The following is a 14,058-nucleotide window of genomic DNA, read 5'->3' as shown; positions in this document are numbered from 1 at the left end:
CTGACCTCGCTTTTCTGAGACAGCGCGCTTTATCCCTGTCCTTCTGCGCTGACGTTGCAAAGTTGCTACAGGCCTCCTCCTGTCAGCGCCAAGTTGCTGAAGGCTACCCGCGCTGATCCTGTAAAATTCATTTTTGACCAAATTGGCCTCCTGAACCTCTTGCTGTGACTTTCCCTTCTTCTCTCCACTTGTTTGATGACTTGCTTTTTCACTGTCTGAACTCTGAACTGCTTGATCACGGAGCTTGGTTCCATAGGGTTTCGTTTTGCTCAGTTCTTAAGTTTGCAAATACCTTCCCTTTTGATTTTGCTGCTTGGTTCGTGTCTCCATTATTACTCTTACAACTGCTGGATTGTGTTGAGTCTCTAATTGACTGGTTATGACTCTCATCCTTCGGGTGTTCGCTTTTCTCCATTGATTTCGCACTCTAGCCCTAGGACATCTAGAGGCCGTGTGTGTGTCAAGCCTACCGTAGGAATCCTGTTTGCTTGTTTGACAACCAATTTCAGATTTGTTTATGCACTTGTTCAGTGATTGTTGGAGTGTTTTGGTTTGTGTTTCCAAGTGGTTTTTCGCTTCCTCCTTGCTTGCAATCCTTGCTTGTCTAGCCGAGCTTAGATCACATAGCTCATGCAGAACTTTGCTTTCCTTTGATTTGGAAACTTTTGTTGAGTGCTTTGGGAACTTTGTGTGCTTTCATTAAGTAGTTCGCTTGGTGTTCTGGTTCCTCCAAATTCATTTAGATGCTTTGTGTCACTGAAAAGAAATCAAACTAGTAGCTTTGCTTTTGAAAATTGAAAAGGAAAAGAACATTTCATTGATTTGCATTTTCAAAAGAAAAAGTTTCCTTTCCTCGCTTGTAGCTGCATTAGGTTGCTTGTTTGCAGGTATTTGTTTTGTTTGATCAAAATTCTTTACTCTCTCATAGCTAGAATTCATCGAACAAAATGAAATTCTTTGGCATGTAGTTTGCATCTAGGTAATTGTGAGAGAACATACGATAGAGCCTGAAATCGAAACTTAATTTCAAGATCAACTATAAAATGAACCGAATGAATCTAAAAATGCATTGGAACTAAACGCAAACATCTAGAGGTCTAGGTTAGAGACGTGTTCCGGCGTCTTCAAACATAGTCACTGTTGTTTCACATTACGGTTGGGTGATTCCTCCTTCTGTGACTCGATAGTGGTCTAAAACGGACGGCACTCCCACGTACCGTCGCGTATATAGGGAGACCCCACTAGGCTTTTATCCTTTATCCATAGGAAGCCGAGTCTACCGCCTTGTGAACCGTAACGCACCGAACACAGCATTCGGGAAGATTGACTGCAGTACGGAAAGTCCTTGGCTCTCATACGATTGCTGAGGTGTATAAGCATTTTTACGGGTCGCTTGGTAAACCTTATACCTAGAGTCTCCAGAGCAGTCACTTTTGATCCTTTTCGGACTCCGTAAATGAAAAGGTGCCTGTGAGCATCTTGTCACTTCGTGCGCATTAAACATTCGAAGGAGACTGGAGTCATCTTTTCGTCCTTTTCTCGACTCTCGAAACATGAAAAGGTCAAGTTTGGTTCCTGTGTCTTAAAAGTTTATTCGGCCTCGATAACATCACCTGGTTAGATCTTGTGTGCGTTAGCTTGAGTAGGTTTCATTTTCGTTTGCTATGGCAACTTTTCCGGGATTCACTAACCCAGGTTCCCCCTCTGATGGGAATCCAGGTCAATTGCCTCCTCTTGGGAATGTTGGTGCTCCGTATATGGCGACGTTGTCCCTACCAGGGTTAACTTTCGGGTTGCCTGTGTGGTTGTTTTCAACCTCTTTAGTCCCTACCGTATCGGCTGTTAGTCCATCAGTCCCTCCACCTGAACAACATCATGTTGATCCTAAGGTGGATCTCTCCCCTTCGACGCCTATTTCTACGTCGTCCTCTTATACTTCGCCTGGTGAAAGTCTCGATTCGCATAACCAGGTGGCTAAGAAGAAGAAGAAGAAGACCAAGAAGAAGAAGTCTCATAAAGGAGAGCTTACACACACAGTCCCCCCCTCAAGTCCAGCTATCCCCTCCAGTACACCTGAAGTCGGGTCACCTTCTACTCCTCCGCGGAAGGTTAAGTTTCCTTGTCGATTATGCAGGGAGGACCATCTGCTTCGTGATTGTCCTGGCATTCCCAGGGTATTAGAAGTTTGGTCTCACGATCCGGCCCGCCCTTCATCGTCCACTGATGATCATGGCGATGCTACCTCATCAGTTGGGAATGGTAAGGAGAAAGGGAAGTTTCGAATCCCCTGTCGACTTTGTGAAGGCAAACATCCCCTTCACCTTTGTCCCCTCATGGATAAAGCCTCTGCTGTGTTGGAAAGTCTTGCTGCTCCTCCGAATCCATTTCCCGCTGGTTATCAACGTCTTTCTACAGCTGTAGATCGCGCCCCTGTTGACAAAGAGATTGCTTCAGATTCCCCATTTGTCCAGGCCCCTCTTCCCGAACCTGGCTGTTCCCAGCCTGTTCCAGACCCGTCGTTGGTCGGAAAGGGTGTTGATTCGAGTGCACCTTCTCTCGAACACTCTGTTTCAGAAGAGCAAAATTCGCATGTTCTTCTCGTCTCCTCAGATTCTCCTGAGCTTGATAAAGGTTCTCCTGAAACCTCTCCGGAGAATTTAGATTCGGTTCTTTCCGAGCAGGGGGGCAACCATATGGTTCCCCCACCAAGTAGTTCGGTCATTTCCTTTGATTGGAGTCGTTTGACTGCCCCTCCCCTCCCGTCCCATGTGCCTTTCTGGGTCACCGCCTATGCCTGCAATAAGGCGCTGCCCGGCACTGTGTTAGACGAAGGAGCATCGGTTAGTCTTATGCCCGTTACTACTTGGCGAGCTTTGGGTTCCCCATCGCTTGTACCTGTCGCACCGCATCTCACCGCGTTTGACGGAGGAACGAGTCAGCCATTAGGGATCCTTCCAAAGTTTCCTATTACTTTGGGGGGCAAGACTGTCTATATAGACATCTCAGTTACCCAAGGTTCTTTAGACTTCAGTCTTCTCCTTGGTCGTGATTATGTGTATGCCATGGGAGCCCTTGTTTCTTCACTTTTCCGTGTGGTTTGTTTTCCACACGATGGAAGAATCGTGATGTTCGATCAATTATCATTCGTTCGTCCACAAGCCCCTCCGACACACTCGTCCTTCCCTCCTGGCTTTCATCCACAAGTTGCATCTGCCTCGCCGCAAATCAACTATGTGGCCACCTACCCTGTGCCCGTACCCAGTGATAACACCATCGTGCATAGTGTCCTGGGGGCATTAGGTCCTGATTTCCAAGATGTCGGCCTTTCCTCCGGAGCCACTTTCTTGGGGGCCTCCACTTCCCGTTCATTATGATGAAGTCTGGACGGAGCATAGTTCACTTTCCTATGTCAAGCTCCTTAAAAAATGAAATTGGGTCTGGTTGGAGCATAGTTCCTTTCCGGTGTCAAGCTCCGTAAAAAATGAAACTAGGCTTAGTCCGGAGCATAGTTCCTGATCTTGTGTCAAGCTCGTTAAAAAATGAAACAAGGGTTATGAGGATAGTTCTTTTACTGTGTCAACCTCATTAAAAAATGAACCAACTCCCTTTCCAAATCGAGTCTTTTGATTAAGATCTCGTAAAATACAAGTCGAGTCTTTCCTAGATCTCGAGAGTGAACCTTCATTCCATCCACTGTGTTGAATGCAATGAAGCTTGTGGGGCATGTACCTCGATTTGCGTTATTATGCTGGGGGCATGCGAACTCATAACAAGCATAGTTTTTCGTTTCAAGCTTGTGTAAAAATGAAACCGAATCCAAGCAAAGTTCTCCATGGTTCAAGCTTGTGTAAAAATGAACCCATACCTGATTTACATCTCGTGATTGCCATGTTTATCTGCTGAATTCCGCTAGATGAGCCTTGTTTGTTTTCATTCCATCACCACCATCTCTTTGGCCGATCATATGCTTTCACTTGGTTGTTTTACCTTTCATGAGGGACCGCAGTTATGAGTGGTTTTGATAGCCAGCCTCTTGACCATTACATGTTTTGAGCAGTTCCACCTTTGCTGGAACCAGTTGCTACCCTTTATACCACTCGTTCCTCTAGGACGAGTCGCCTTTAAGCTCTTTTCTGACTCGTAAAATGTGAAAAGATTGCCGAGTATTTTTCCCTTTTTGACTCGTTAAAGAGAATAAAAATGGAGGTCTGCTTTCAGCTCTTTTCTGATCGTTTAAAGATGAAAAGATTGCCGAGTCCCCCTCTCGACTCGTTAAAAGAACGAGAGGCGGTCATTTTAAGCTCTTTTTCCGACCGTATAACTTAAAAAGATTGCCGGGTGTTTGTCGTTTCGAACTCGTTATTGGCTCCAAAACGACGTACTTCTGACTGCTTTTCTACTTTTTCGAGTCGAAGTCACTAACTACGAAAAGTACTCCTCGATCGTAATGGTCGGGCGGTTCTTTCGAGCATTGTTTTATACTTTTTCGGGCTCGAGAGACACAACTTTATGAAAAAGGACCCCCCTGGAGTCTTCTTTTCTGCTGTCTTTTCAGGCTCTCTAAACAAGAAAAGACGCCGAGTTTTTCCTTTGTCAAGCTCGTTAAACACTTGATGACATCGGACATTGTCGAAATGACATTCTTCAAGCATATGCTATCCCCGTCAAGCTTGTCATCCAAAAATAACCGGGGTACCTGCCAGAAATGGTGGGGAAAATGGAACTGTAATCATAGTCGTGTCGGCAGTATGTCGCTCTTGAACATGGCACTTTTCTGCTTCGTGTCTGGGTGGGGCCATCTCATCTTGTTTTTCACTGGCCTCCGTGGGTTTGGGTTATTCTATTCGACCTCTCATCTGCTCATTGCCATCATTATTATACCCTCTGCTCATTTGATGTCAAATACTGCCAAACCCGCTACAGTGCCGCCGATATGTTCAAGAGAAGTTGACCTCTGCAATAATACAACCTCATCTGCTATCTCACACAAATCATTTTTTCCTCTGTCTCGCATCGATGATGTGGGAATCATTATGGCCCACCTTCGATCAAGGTCACTTCCTGTCGACTTCAGCTCATTATCCGGGAAGGTGACTTAGAGACGCCCTTCAGGTGCCTTAGAGCCTGCATGCCCTAATGGCAGGTTCTTCGTGTTCAACGCGAGGTTTACATCATTGGCCTCCGATCGAATGATTCTATGGGTGTTCGACACCAGCTCATTGATTCACATGCCATGGATTGTACCTATTGTACCTTGAGGGCCATTGTCATTATTGGTGGTTCCTCTCGCGTCTGTTAACAGTTTTCATTATTGACTGGTAATCAGACGATGTTCATGCATGTTCGACTTCAACTCATGTATTCACATGCTTGAACTTGTACTTTGTTCGGATCCGGACGGAGCGCAAGACCCTGGATCCCTGTGTGTTATGGTCCAGGTTGCGATTTTGTGGATGATCATTACATGACTCATTGATGGATGGCTGCGCCCATACCTGAGTCTTCATGGATGGCTGCAACCATACCTTATCATTCTTTGGTCTCTTTAGCTGGGTGGCTGCGTCCATTCCATAGACCATTTTCGCATGTCATTTGGATGGCTGCGCCCATGCCTAGACTGCATGTATTTGATTGATAGAGATTTTCGGTCTTTCCCGGTGGTGTTCCAGTTCGGCGTGTGTTGTAAAGCATTTCACCCCTCCCACTCTCTCGGTCTTCATGCTTTAGGGGGCATCTGTTACACAGTAATTTGTCACTGCCTTCCTGTCAGTCACCCTGTTGTGCCCAGAATTCACAATCACCAAGTTCCTGCTTCCTGAACTGGCCCAAAAACCCATTTATCCAAAGTTTTGTTTATCAGCGTGTCTGTTCCCAAAATATCCGCGATGACTGGCGCCCTGTAGTGTATTCCGTGCGCTGCCAGCTCGGAAGGACATCCCTTTTCCGCGCTGGTCGACAGTGCGCCTTTTTCGTGTGCTTCCGCGCTGACATGACTACCCCAGTTATTGAGACGCGGCGACAGCGCGATAGTTTCCTAATAATCCGCGTTGATCCAGTTTGGGCGAATTTGTTCAAACAACCAGCCTTCCAGATAACTCCAGGCTTGGTTGTTAGCTTTGTGAATGTCGACTCCCTTCTATGGCATGTCTGTTCGACCCTTTCCAACAACTTCCATTGAAGATAAGCTCATCCTTCCACCCTTATAGGAGACTCCTTCTCCTATATAAACTTTCACCATTACCATGGGCAGCTAGTTAGACATAGCTTGGAATAGCTTGGATTGTATAGAGCTTGTAGTGCTCAGATTGCTGCTACTATAGGTTTGGTGTGCTAGGTGTGGAAGTGAATGATTGCTTAGGGAAGGTTGCTTTGTGTTGCTTGTCATGTGAGAAAGAGTTGTTTTGTCTTGGGAGAATCATCCTCGAAGGTGAATGCTTGAGATACATGCTGACTGGCCCCTCCTGAGAAGGTTACCGACGTCAGAACATTTGGTTGTACTCTTCTCTATTCTGATTAATAATAGATGACTGCTATTATTGTTCCATTCTCATTTGTCTATGCTATGGTTAAATGTGAATTACATCTTTTCTGACCGATGTATGGTTGCTTTTACTAGATTTCACGCTTGTGTTTGTTTCCTCTTCGTATGTGCAGGTATCTATTCGCGGAGATCGCAGAGGATTGTGACCAGCCGAAGTGAAGGAGCGAAGGCAACATCTCTTCGTCAAACGACAGCGCAGGAATCCAAGTAGGTGCTCTTTACCTCTTGTTTAATCATAATTAGAACATGCATGGCAGCATTGTGTGATTGTTGCTAGACCCCTGCTGGGCTAGTAGGGATCGCCTCTATCCGTAGAGGGGATTTACCTCTCCAACAAATATCAAGTATAAGAAGGACAACATCAATAATGTTGCAGATTGCCTCAACTGACCACCAATCATGGCGTTAACTACCGTGATCAACTCTTGTGGGCACGAGACTTCTGATTGGCCACTTCTCTACAAAAGCGACTTAGAATTTGGCCACACTCTTGGAGGGTCGGCATGTTCCAGATTTTCACCTCCAGGATGCCCTGTTATGCCACTTGGGTCACCTTTGTGTTCCTTCAAGCAAGTGTGCCAAGATGATTTGGGAAGCACACTATAGCTGGGCTGATAGGCATTTTGGAGTCGAGAAAATGGTGGTAGTACTGTAGAAGTATTTATATTGGTTGAATCTTCGACAGGATATCAGGAAGTACATCAGATCATGCACTTCCTGTGCCATTGCCAAGCCGGCCATCAAGAAGTAAGGCCTATACACCCCGCTACCTACCCCTAGTCAACCTTGGGAATCCATCTCCTTGGATTACATGTCGAGCCTTCCTTCTACAGAGCGTGGAAACAACTGTGTTTTTGTGGTCATCGACAAGTTCTCTAAGATGGGCATTATGGCAACCTACAAGAAGAATATCACTGCATAAGCCACTGCTAAACTCTTCTTTGGAGTCGAGAAAATGGTGGTAGTACTGTAGAAGTATTTATATTGGTTGAATCTTCGACAAGATATCAGGAAGTACATCAGATCATGCATTGCCTGTGCCATTGCCAAGCCGGCCATCAAGAAGTAAGGCCTCTATACCCCGCTACCTACCCCTAGTCAACCTTGGGAATCCATCTCCTTGGATTACATGTCGAGCCTTCCTTCTACAGAGCATGGAAACAACTGTGTTTTTGTGGTCATCGAAAAGTTCTCTAAGATGGGCATTATGGCAGCCTACAAGAAGAATATCACTGCATAAGCCACTGCTAAACTCTTCTTTGAATGAGTGCGAGTACACTTTGGGATCCCAAAATCTATCATCTCAGATCAGGACAACAGGTTCCTCAATACATTTTGGTTCAGTCTCTTGTCGATGCTGGATACCAAACTCACTAAGTCCACAACCTTCCATCCTCAAACTGATGGCCACACAAAGGTTGTCAACAAGATGATCGTACACATTTTGCACATGTACAACTCAAAGCATCACGCACATGGGATGAAAGCCTCCCCTATGTTCAGCATAGCTACAACTGGTCTCTCCACAGCTTGACTAGCCACAACCCTTTTCAGGTGGGTTTGGGATTCCAGCCACTCTGTCCCATTGAAGTGGCCATGCCATTTGCAGCTACCCACACAGATTCGGCTCATGTCTAGTCTGAAATAGATAAGGAAAACAACTTCATTGAGCACATCCAACATATTCGCTAGCAAATCCACGACATTTTGGAGAAGTCAAATGCCAAGTACAAGCAGCGACATGATCAACATCAGGTGCCACATAAGTTTCAGGTGGGCGATAAAGTCTAGTTGCATTTGCAAAAGCAATGCCTTACTGGAGCCTATCAAAAACTCAAACCACTTTGATATGGTCCTTACGCCATTACCAAGGCTATGGGAGATAATGCATTTGAGCTCAACATTCCCCCATTCCTTGGCCTTCACCCAGTGTTCAATGTGGACTGCCTTCAGCCATAATTTTCACCATTACTAGACACATTCGACATTGCAGAACAACTCACACCCACAAAGTTAAATCCAAATTACATGGAACAAGCTGCAACTAATCGGATCATGGACACACGTATTAGGCACAATCACCAAGAGAATATCCAAATGTATCAAGTTGTCAAAGCAGGCCAACTCCTTCACTAGGGATCAAGTTCAACAGAAATTTCCTCATCTCATGGAGGAACTCAACGCAATGGGGAATATTGCTTCCTAAGGGGGGAGGAATGATCCAAGTGGATATTTGTGGCCACCTGCCAAGTCCACTTAGACCCCCACCATTGTTGCTTTCAGCCTTTCAGTTTCCTTAATTGTAGCACAGTTTACTATTTTTAGCAGTTTTTCGGGTCCTAAACTTTCGAAGCAGTTTTGAGGCCCTAAACAATGTTTTTTTGGGAAAATTGGAAGCAACATGGGTCCATGGATTGATATTTCTCTTCCCAATGTTGTAGTTCTCGGATAGATCTTTCTAACGAGATATTGTGTGCTCCAAATGGAGATCATATGCCAAAGTTACGACCCCGAGAAGTTGATGTACAAATTTACCCAAATAGGGCCCACAATTTGGCATTTCATCTTCTAGGGTTAGGTTTTTGGATGATTAGGGCTATCCATTGTTTCTCAACAATAAATAGGCCTCTGATCCTCATTGTAACACAGTTCAGGGGCATGTAGCCGCCACATCTCTTCTCAAAGATAAGCTACCATCGCCCTAGCTAGTTTATTTCCATTTATGTTTGTAAGAATATTTTAGTATTTTACACTAATGAAATAAAGTATTATTTATGTTGCATCTCTATATGTATGGTTATATATGTAATTTGTTGTGTTCTTGTTTAAATCCCGGTCACGCACCCACTTGGAATTCATTGTGGGATGCCATCAAGGAGCAATACTACCCTGTCAAGAGCTATGAGGACAAATACATAAAATGGAACACACTACTGTAGGGGAGGGACCAAGATGTGTCAGAGTTCACAAATATTTTTCATAACCTTTGCACAAAGTTGGGTATCAAGGATTCTGAGCTGCATTTGGTACTCAAATATCATGGCTGCCTACACAGGTACATCCAAGACAAGATGGAGTTCCTAAACATCTCCTCACTCAGCACAACATACCAATATGTTGTCAAGATCAAGCAGAAGTTTAAAAAAAAAAAGCGATACTTTTGATCTGCGAATCCCAAGAGCAAAGGAAAAAGCTAAGGCGGGGTGATCCAAGACAACCCATTGAAGCCGCAAGAAAAGAATAGCACCACAAAGTCAAAGAAGGACACAGGAAAGTGGTGTGAGTTCCATAAGAGCCCCAGTCACAACACAAGTGAGTGTCGAACCAAGAATTCGTTGGTAGCTGAGTTGAAGGCTTCAGAATCAGATGCATGTTCCGACCCTGAGTCAGAACCCGACAAGGGGGATGGAAAAGGGAAGCAGATCATTGACACGGAGCCCAGTGCCACTGCTGCCACTGCCATGTTCTAGAAGAATGAGCCTGAAGATCCAGAGGAGGGGGAGCATCTTTTCCAATCATAGATGTGGGTGAAAGTTTCGCCGCTGCAATTTATGGTTGACAGTGGGAGCCAAAAGAACCTCATTTTAGCAGAAGTTGTGAAGCAGTTGGGCCTACTGACTACATCACACCTGCAGTCATACAATATTGGGTGGCTTCACCAAGCATGAGATCTCCGAGTCCGTCAGCAATGTCGCCTTCCCTACATCATCAAGCCCTTCACAGATGAGGTATTGTGTGATGTTGCACTTCTTGATGTTTGTGATGTATTATTAGGCCAACCATAATTGTGGAGGTGACATGATGTGTATGAGTCAAGGCCTCGCACTGTCATTATTTCTTTAGGTAATACATTATACAGGATACCAGAGGTATCTCCACCTACCACCACTTCTATGATCTCTGCTAAGAAAGGTAGTAAGATCATGTTCGAGACTAGGAAATTTATTTTCTTTCTGGTTCACTCTCAGAGTAAGGGGAAGATCCTAGACACATCCATGGCCCCCAAGAAGGGTTCCTCCACCCAGCAGAAGCAAGTGGATATGGTTGTAGAAGAACACACAGACATCTTCTCCTCACCTACAGGGGTACCATTGCAATGTCAAGTCAAGCATTTGTAAGATTTGTCTTTCGGAGCACCTCTACCCAACAGGCTGATCTATGGCCACTCCATTCTAGATAATGCCAAGTACAAGCATTGACATGATCAACATCAAGTACCACACAAGTTTTAAGTGGGCGATAAAGTCTGGTTGCATCTGCAAAAAGAATGCCTTACAAGAGTCCATCAAAAGCTCAAACCACTCCGACATGGTCCGTACACCATTACCAAGTCTGTGGGAAACAAAGCTTTGGAGAACATCATTCCCCCATTCCTTCACTTGCACTGAGTTTTCAATGTGGACTACCCTCGACCATGCTTCCCACCATTACTGGACACATCAGAGGTTGCAAAACAGCTCACCAGGGACCAAGTTCAGTAGAAGATTCCTCATCTCATGGAGGAATTCAACGCAATGGGGACCATTTCTTCCTAGGGGGGGGGGAATGATCCAGATGGATGTTGGTGGCCACCCACCTATCCCACTTGGACCCCCACAATTATCTCTTTCAGTTTTTTAGTTTCCTAAATTGTAGCACAATTTACTATTTTTGGCAGTTTTTCGGGTCTTGAACTTCCAAAGCCATTTTGAGGCCCTAAATGACGTTTTTTGGGAAAACCAAAACCAATTGGGTTATTGACCATTATTTCTCACCGAAAAGTTGTAGTCCTCGGATAAATCTTTCTAACGAGGTATTGTGCGCATCAAACGGAAATCGTATGCCAAAGTTACAATCCCGGGAAGTTGATGTATCAATTTACCCAAACGGGACCCACAGTTTGGCATTTTATCTCCTTGGCTTAGGTTTTTGGATGTTCAGGGTTTTCCATTGTTTCTCAACAATAAATAGGCCTCTGAGCCCCATTATAACACAGTTCAGAGGCATGTAACCGCCACATCTCTTCTCAGAGATAAGCTACCATCGTCCTAGCTGGTGTATTTCTATTTATGTTTGTAAGCCTATTTAAGTATTTTACATTAATGAAATGAAGTATTATTTCTGATGCATCTCTGTATTTTTGGTTATATCTCTAATTTGTTGTGTTCCTATTTAAATCCAGATCAATGAGTTTGACATATCATCCACAAATAGGTTGTCAAATAAAAATAATTAACAAATGTTTAGAGGGGTATCTACATGTTTTTATTATACAAACAATCTTAATGGATGATGTGGCTTATAATAGTTGTATAATGGTACCTATCACAAATCTACTAATTATATGTCTTCATTTGAGGTCCTTTATGGATATCCAACTCCTTGTATCTCATAAATTTTGCAAGATAAGCCCAAGTACTAGCAATAGAGTCACATGTGGAGAAGAATAAAAACATTTTGTCATTTTTTAATGAAAGCCTTCAAATGGTGTAAAATAGAATATAGTAGCAAGAAAATCAACATCAAATTAAAAGATAAAGATAATTTGAGGAGGGTAATTTAGTATTTTTAAGACTACAACCTTATAAACAATCTGCACTCACTTAAAAGAAGAATTAGAACTTTTAGTGCCAAAATTTTTAAGACCCTATAATATTATTTGCATAAATAGACAAATGGTGTATGAGTTAGATTTTTTTTCTGAATTCATAGAAATTTCTTGTATCTTCTCTAAAAAAATTGGGACAAAGTATGTTAATGCAGATAGAAATTTCAAAATTAGATGAAAGAAAGTTGATTATTAAACTATAAAAAATTATAAATCTAACTTTTTCTATCTCTTAAAAATATAACCATTATAGAATAACTAATCAAGTGAAATACTTTACATATTGAACTTATACCAGAAAATGAATAATTAGTGAAAAAACATCCTCAATTACAAATTTTACAAAATCTAAAATGATATATTTTTAATGATATATTTTTAAAACAAATGAAGTAAATGAGTAGCCTTAGTCCTCTTATATCTTTTTATTATAAGGAAAGCCTTTATCTCACATATATATGATTATCATATCTTATAATACATTAGATTAATTGCGAAAAAAACTCTTCCTCGTTAGGGGATTCTGACCTTTTTATTCATTTTATGAAAAACACGTTGTATCTAATAACTATGTTAACTCTAATGCGATCATGAATAAGATTATCCAAACCAATTTATATATGGAAATTTTAGTTTTGAAGTATATGACCTCAAGAAATACATGTGAATGTTATGTGAATTTTAATGGAAATCGTATTATATTTGAAGGTGACATTAGAAATGATAGATTTTAAGAACAAACCATAAGTAGTTAAACACCATGAGGATAATACTCCATTATTGAGCCGCAGAAATACATAAATTCATACAGTAATATTAATAGCAATATAGTATTTGTAGTGAAATACATATAATAGCATAGTATCTATAAAGAGATACATATATGCATACACCAAAGTAGTAGCAGAGTATAGCATCTATATAGAGATACATATACACATACATCAAAGTAGCAGCATAGTATGGTATCTATACAGAGATAGATATAAAGGCATACACGAAAGTGGCTGTCGTTCCATGCTTTGTTCAGGGAATTGTATAACCTGCACACCAAGCACAAACAAACATACAAACAGATAAGCTACATAGTGAGAGTGTGGGTGAGGAGATGAAAAAGGTGGAAAGCAACTTACTGCCACATTTCTTTCCAGCGGGGCGATTGGCAATGTTGCAGCGCTTAGGAATGGTGATGGCGATAGCAGGGTTGATTCCAACCTGCCTCGCTACGGGAGAAAGGAACACTGCACACAGACAGGCTGGCATTGCCAGGGTATTCCTCACTTGGGTGCAGCAGGAAGCAGGGACGCTTGCCCTGGCATTGCTTGCAGCCCCAATACAAGAGCTCAGACTGAGACCCACGGTGCTAATGGGAGTACTCCCACATTCACCAGCGCTATAAACAGTCTGCAATATGTGTGAGCTCCACAGTGCAAACAGTATTACCATCACGGCCTTCACGTCTGCCATAAAGAATGAATCTCAAGCTCCCCTTTGAATAATTGAAGAATGAATCGCAAGCTCACAATAACACTAACGATATATCACCACAAGTTAAAGTTACAAGGAGAGAAACGACCAGTTGTCTCTTTTTATAAGCGAGGGATACTACTTCCATGAAATCAAGATCTCAGTATGAACGCAGACATGAAATGGGATCTGCGTCGTCCTATTTTCAACCGGGCCGTCGAGGTTGTGAGCGACAGATTGATAATGATCTCTCCAGTACGTCTTTTCCATGTTTAAAAAAATCAGTGATTGAGGTTCAAACCGCTTAGGTAACGATATACATGGCCTACCGCCTAATCTAGTGCGTATCCTCACGACAATATTTTATTGCCTTATTAGTTTGTTTTTGGTGTGAATATTTTTGGAATTTTTTTAGGTTGTGCAGGGGTTACGCATTAAATTTTTGATTTCAATAAATTTTTGT

At 42.8% G+C, this 14,058-nt stretch overlaps 1 protein-coding gene across 1 annotated transcript; it reads right to left on the bottom strand.

Moving 5' to 3' along the window:
* Positions 1 to 12,922: 12,922 nt before the first annotated feature.
* Positions 12,923 to 13,695, bottom strand: LOC149234200 (uncharacterized). Its single transcript, XM_089461123.1, has 2 exons — positions 13,262 to 13,695; positions 12,923 to 13,171 (listed from the first exon to the last, which is right to left on the bottom strand). Exons 1-2 carry the CDS (start codon positions 13,593 to 13,595, stop codon positions 13,155 to 13,157), a joined length of 351 nt encoding a protein of 116 aa, XP_089317249.1. The 5' UTR covers positions 13,596 to 13,695; the 3' UTR covers positions 12,923 to 13,154.
* Between the last annotated feature and the right edge of the window lie 363 nt (positions 13,696 to 14,058).

Source organism: Pinus tabuliformis, chromosome 8, assembly GCF_031772625.1.
Source record: "Pinus tabuliformis cultivar Carrire ecotype Pingquan chromosome 8, CPIR1, whole genome shotgun sequence".
NCBI classification, from domain to species: domain Eukaryota; kingdom Viridiplantae; phylum Streptophyta; class Pinopsida; order Pinales; family Pinaceae; genus Pinus; species Pinus tabuliformis.
The sequence above is the reverse complement of the archived record's forward strand: the minus strand, read 5'-3'. Positions and strand labels throughout refer to the sequence as shown.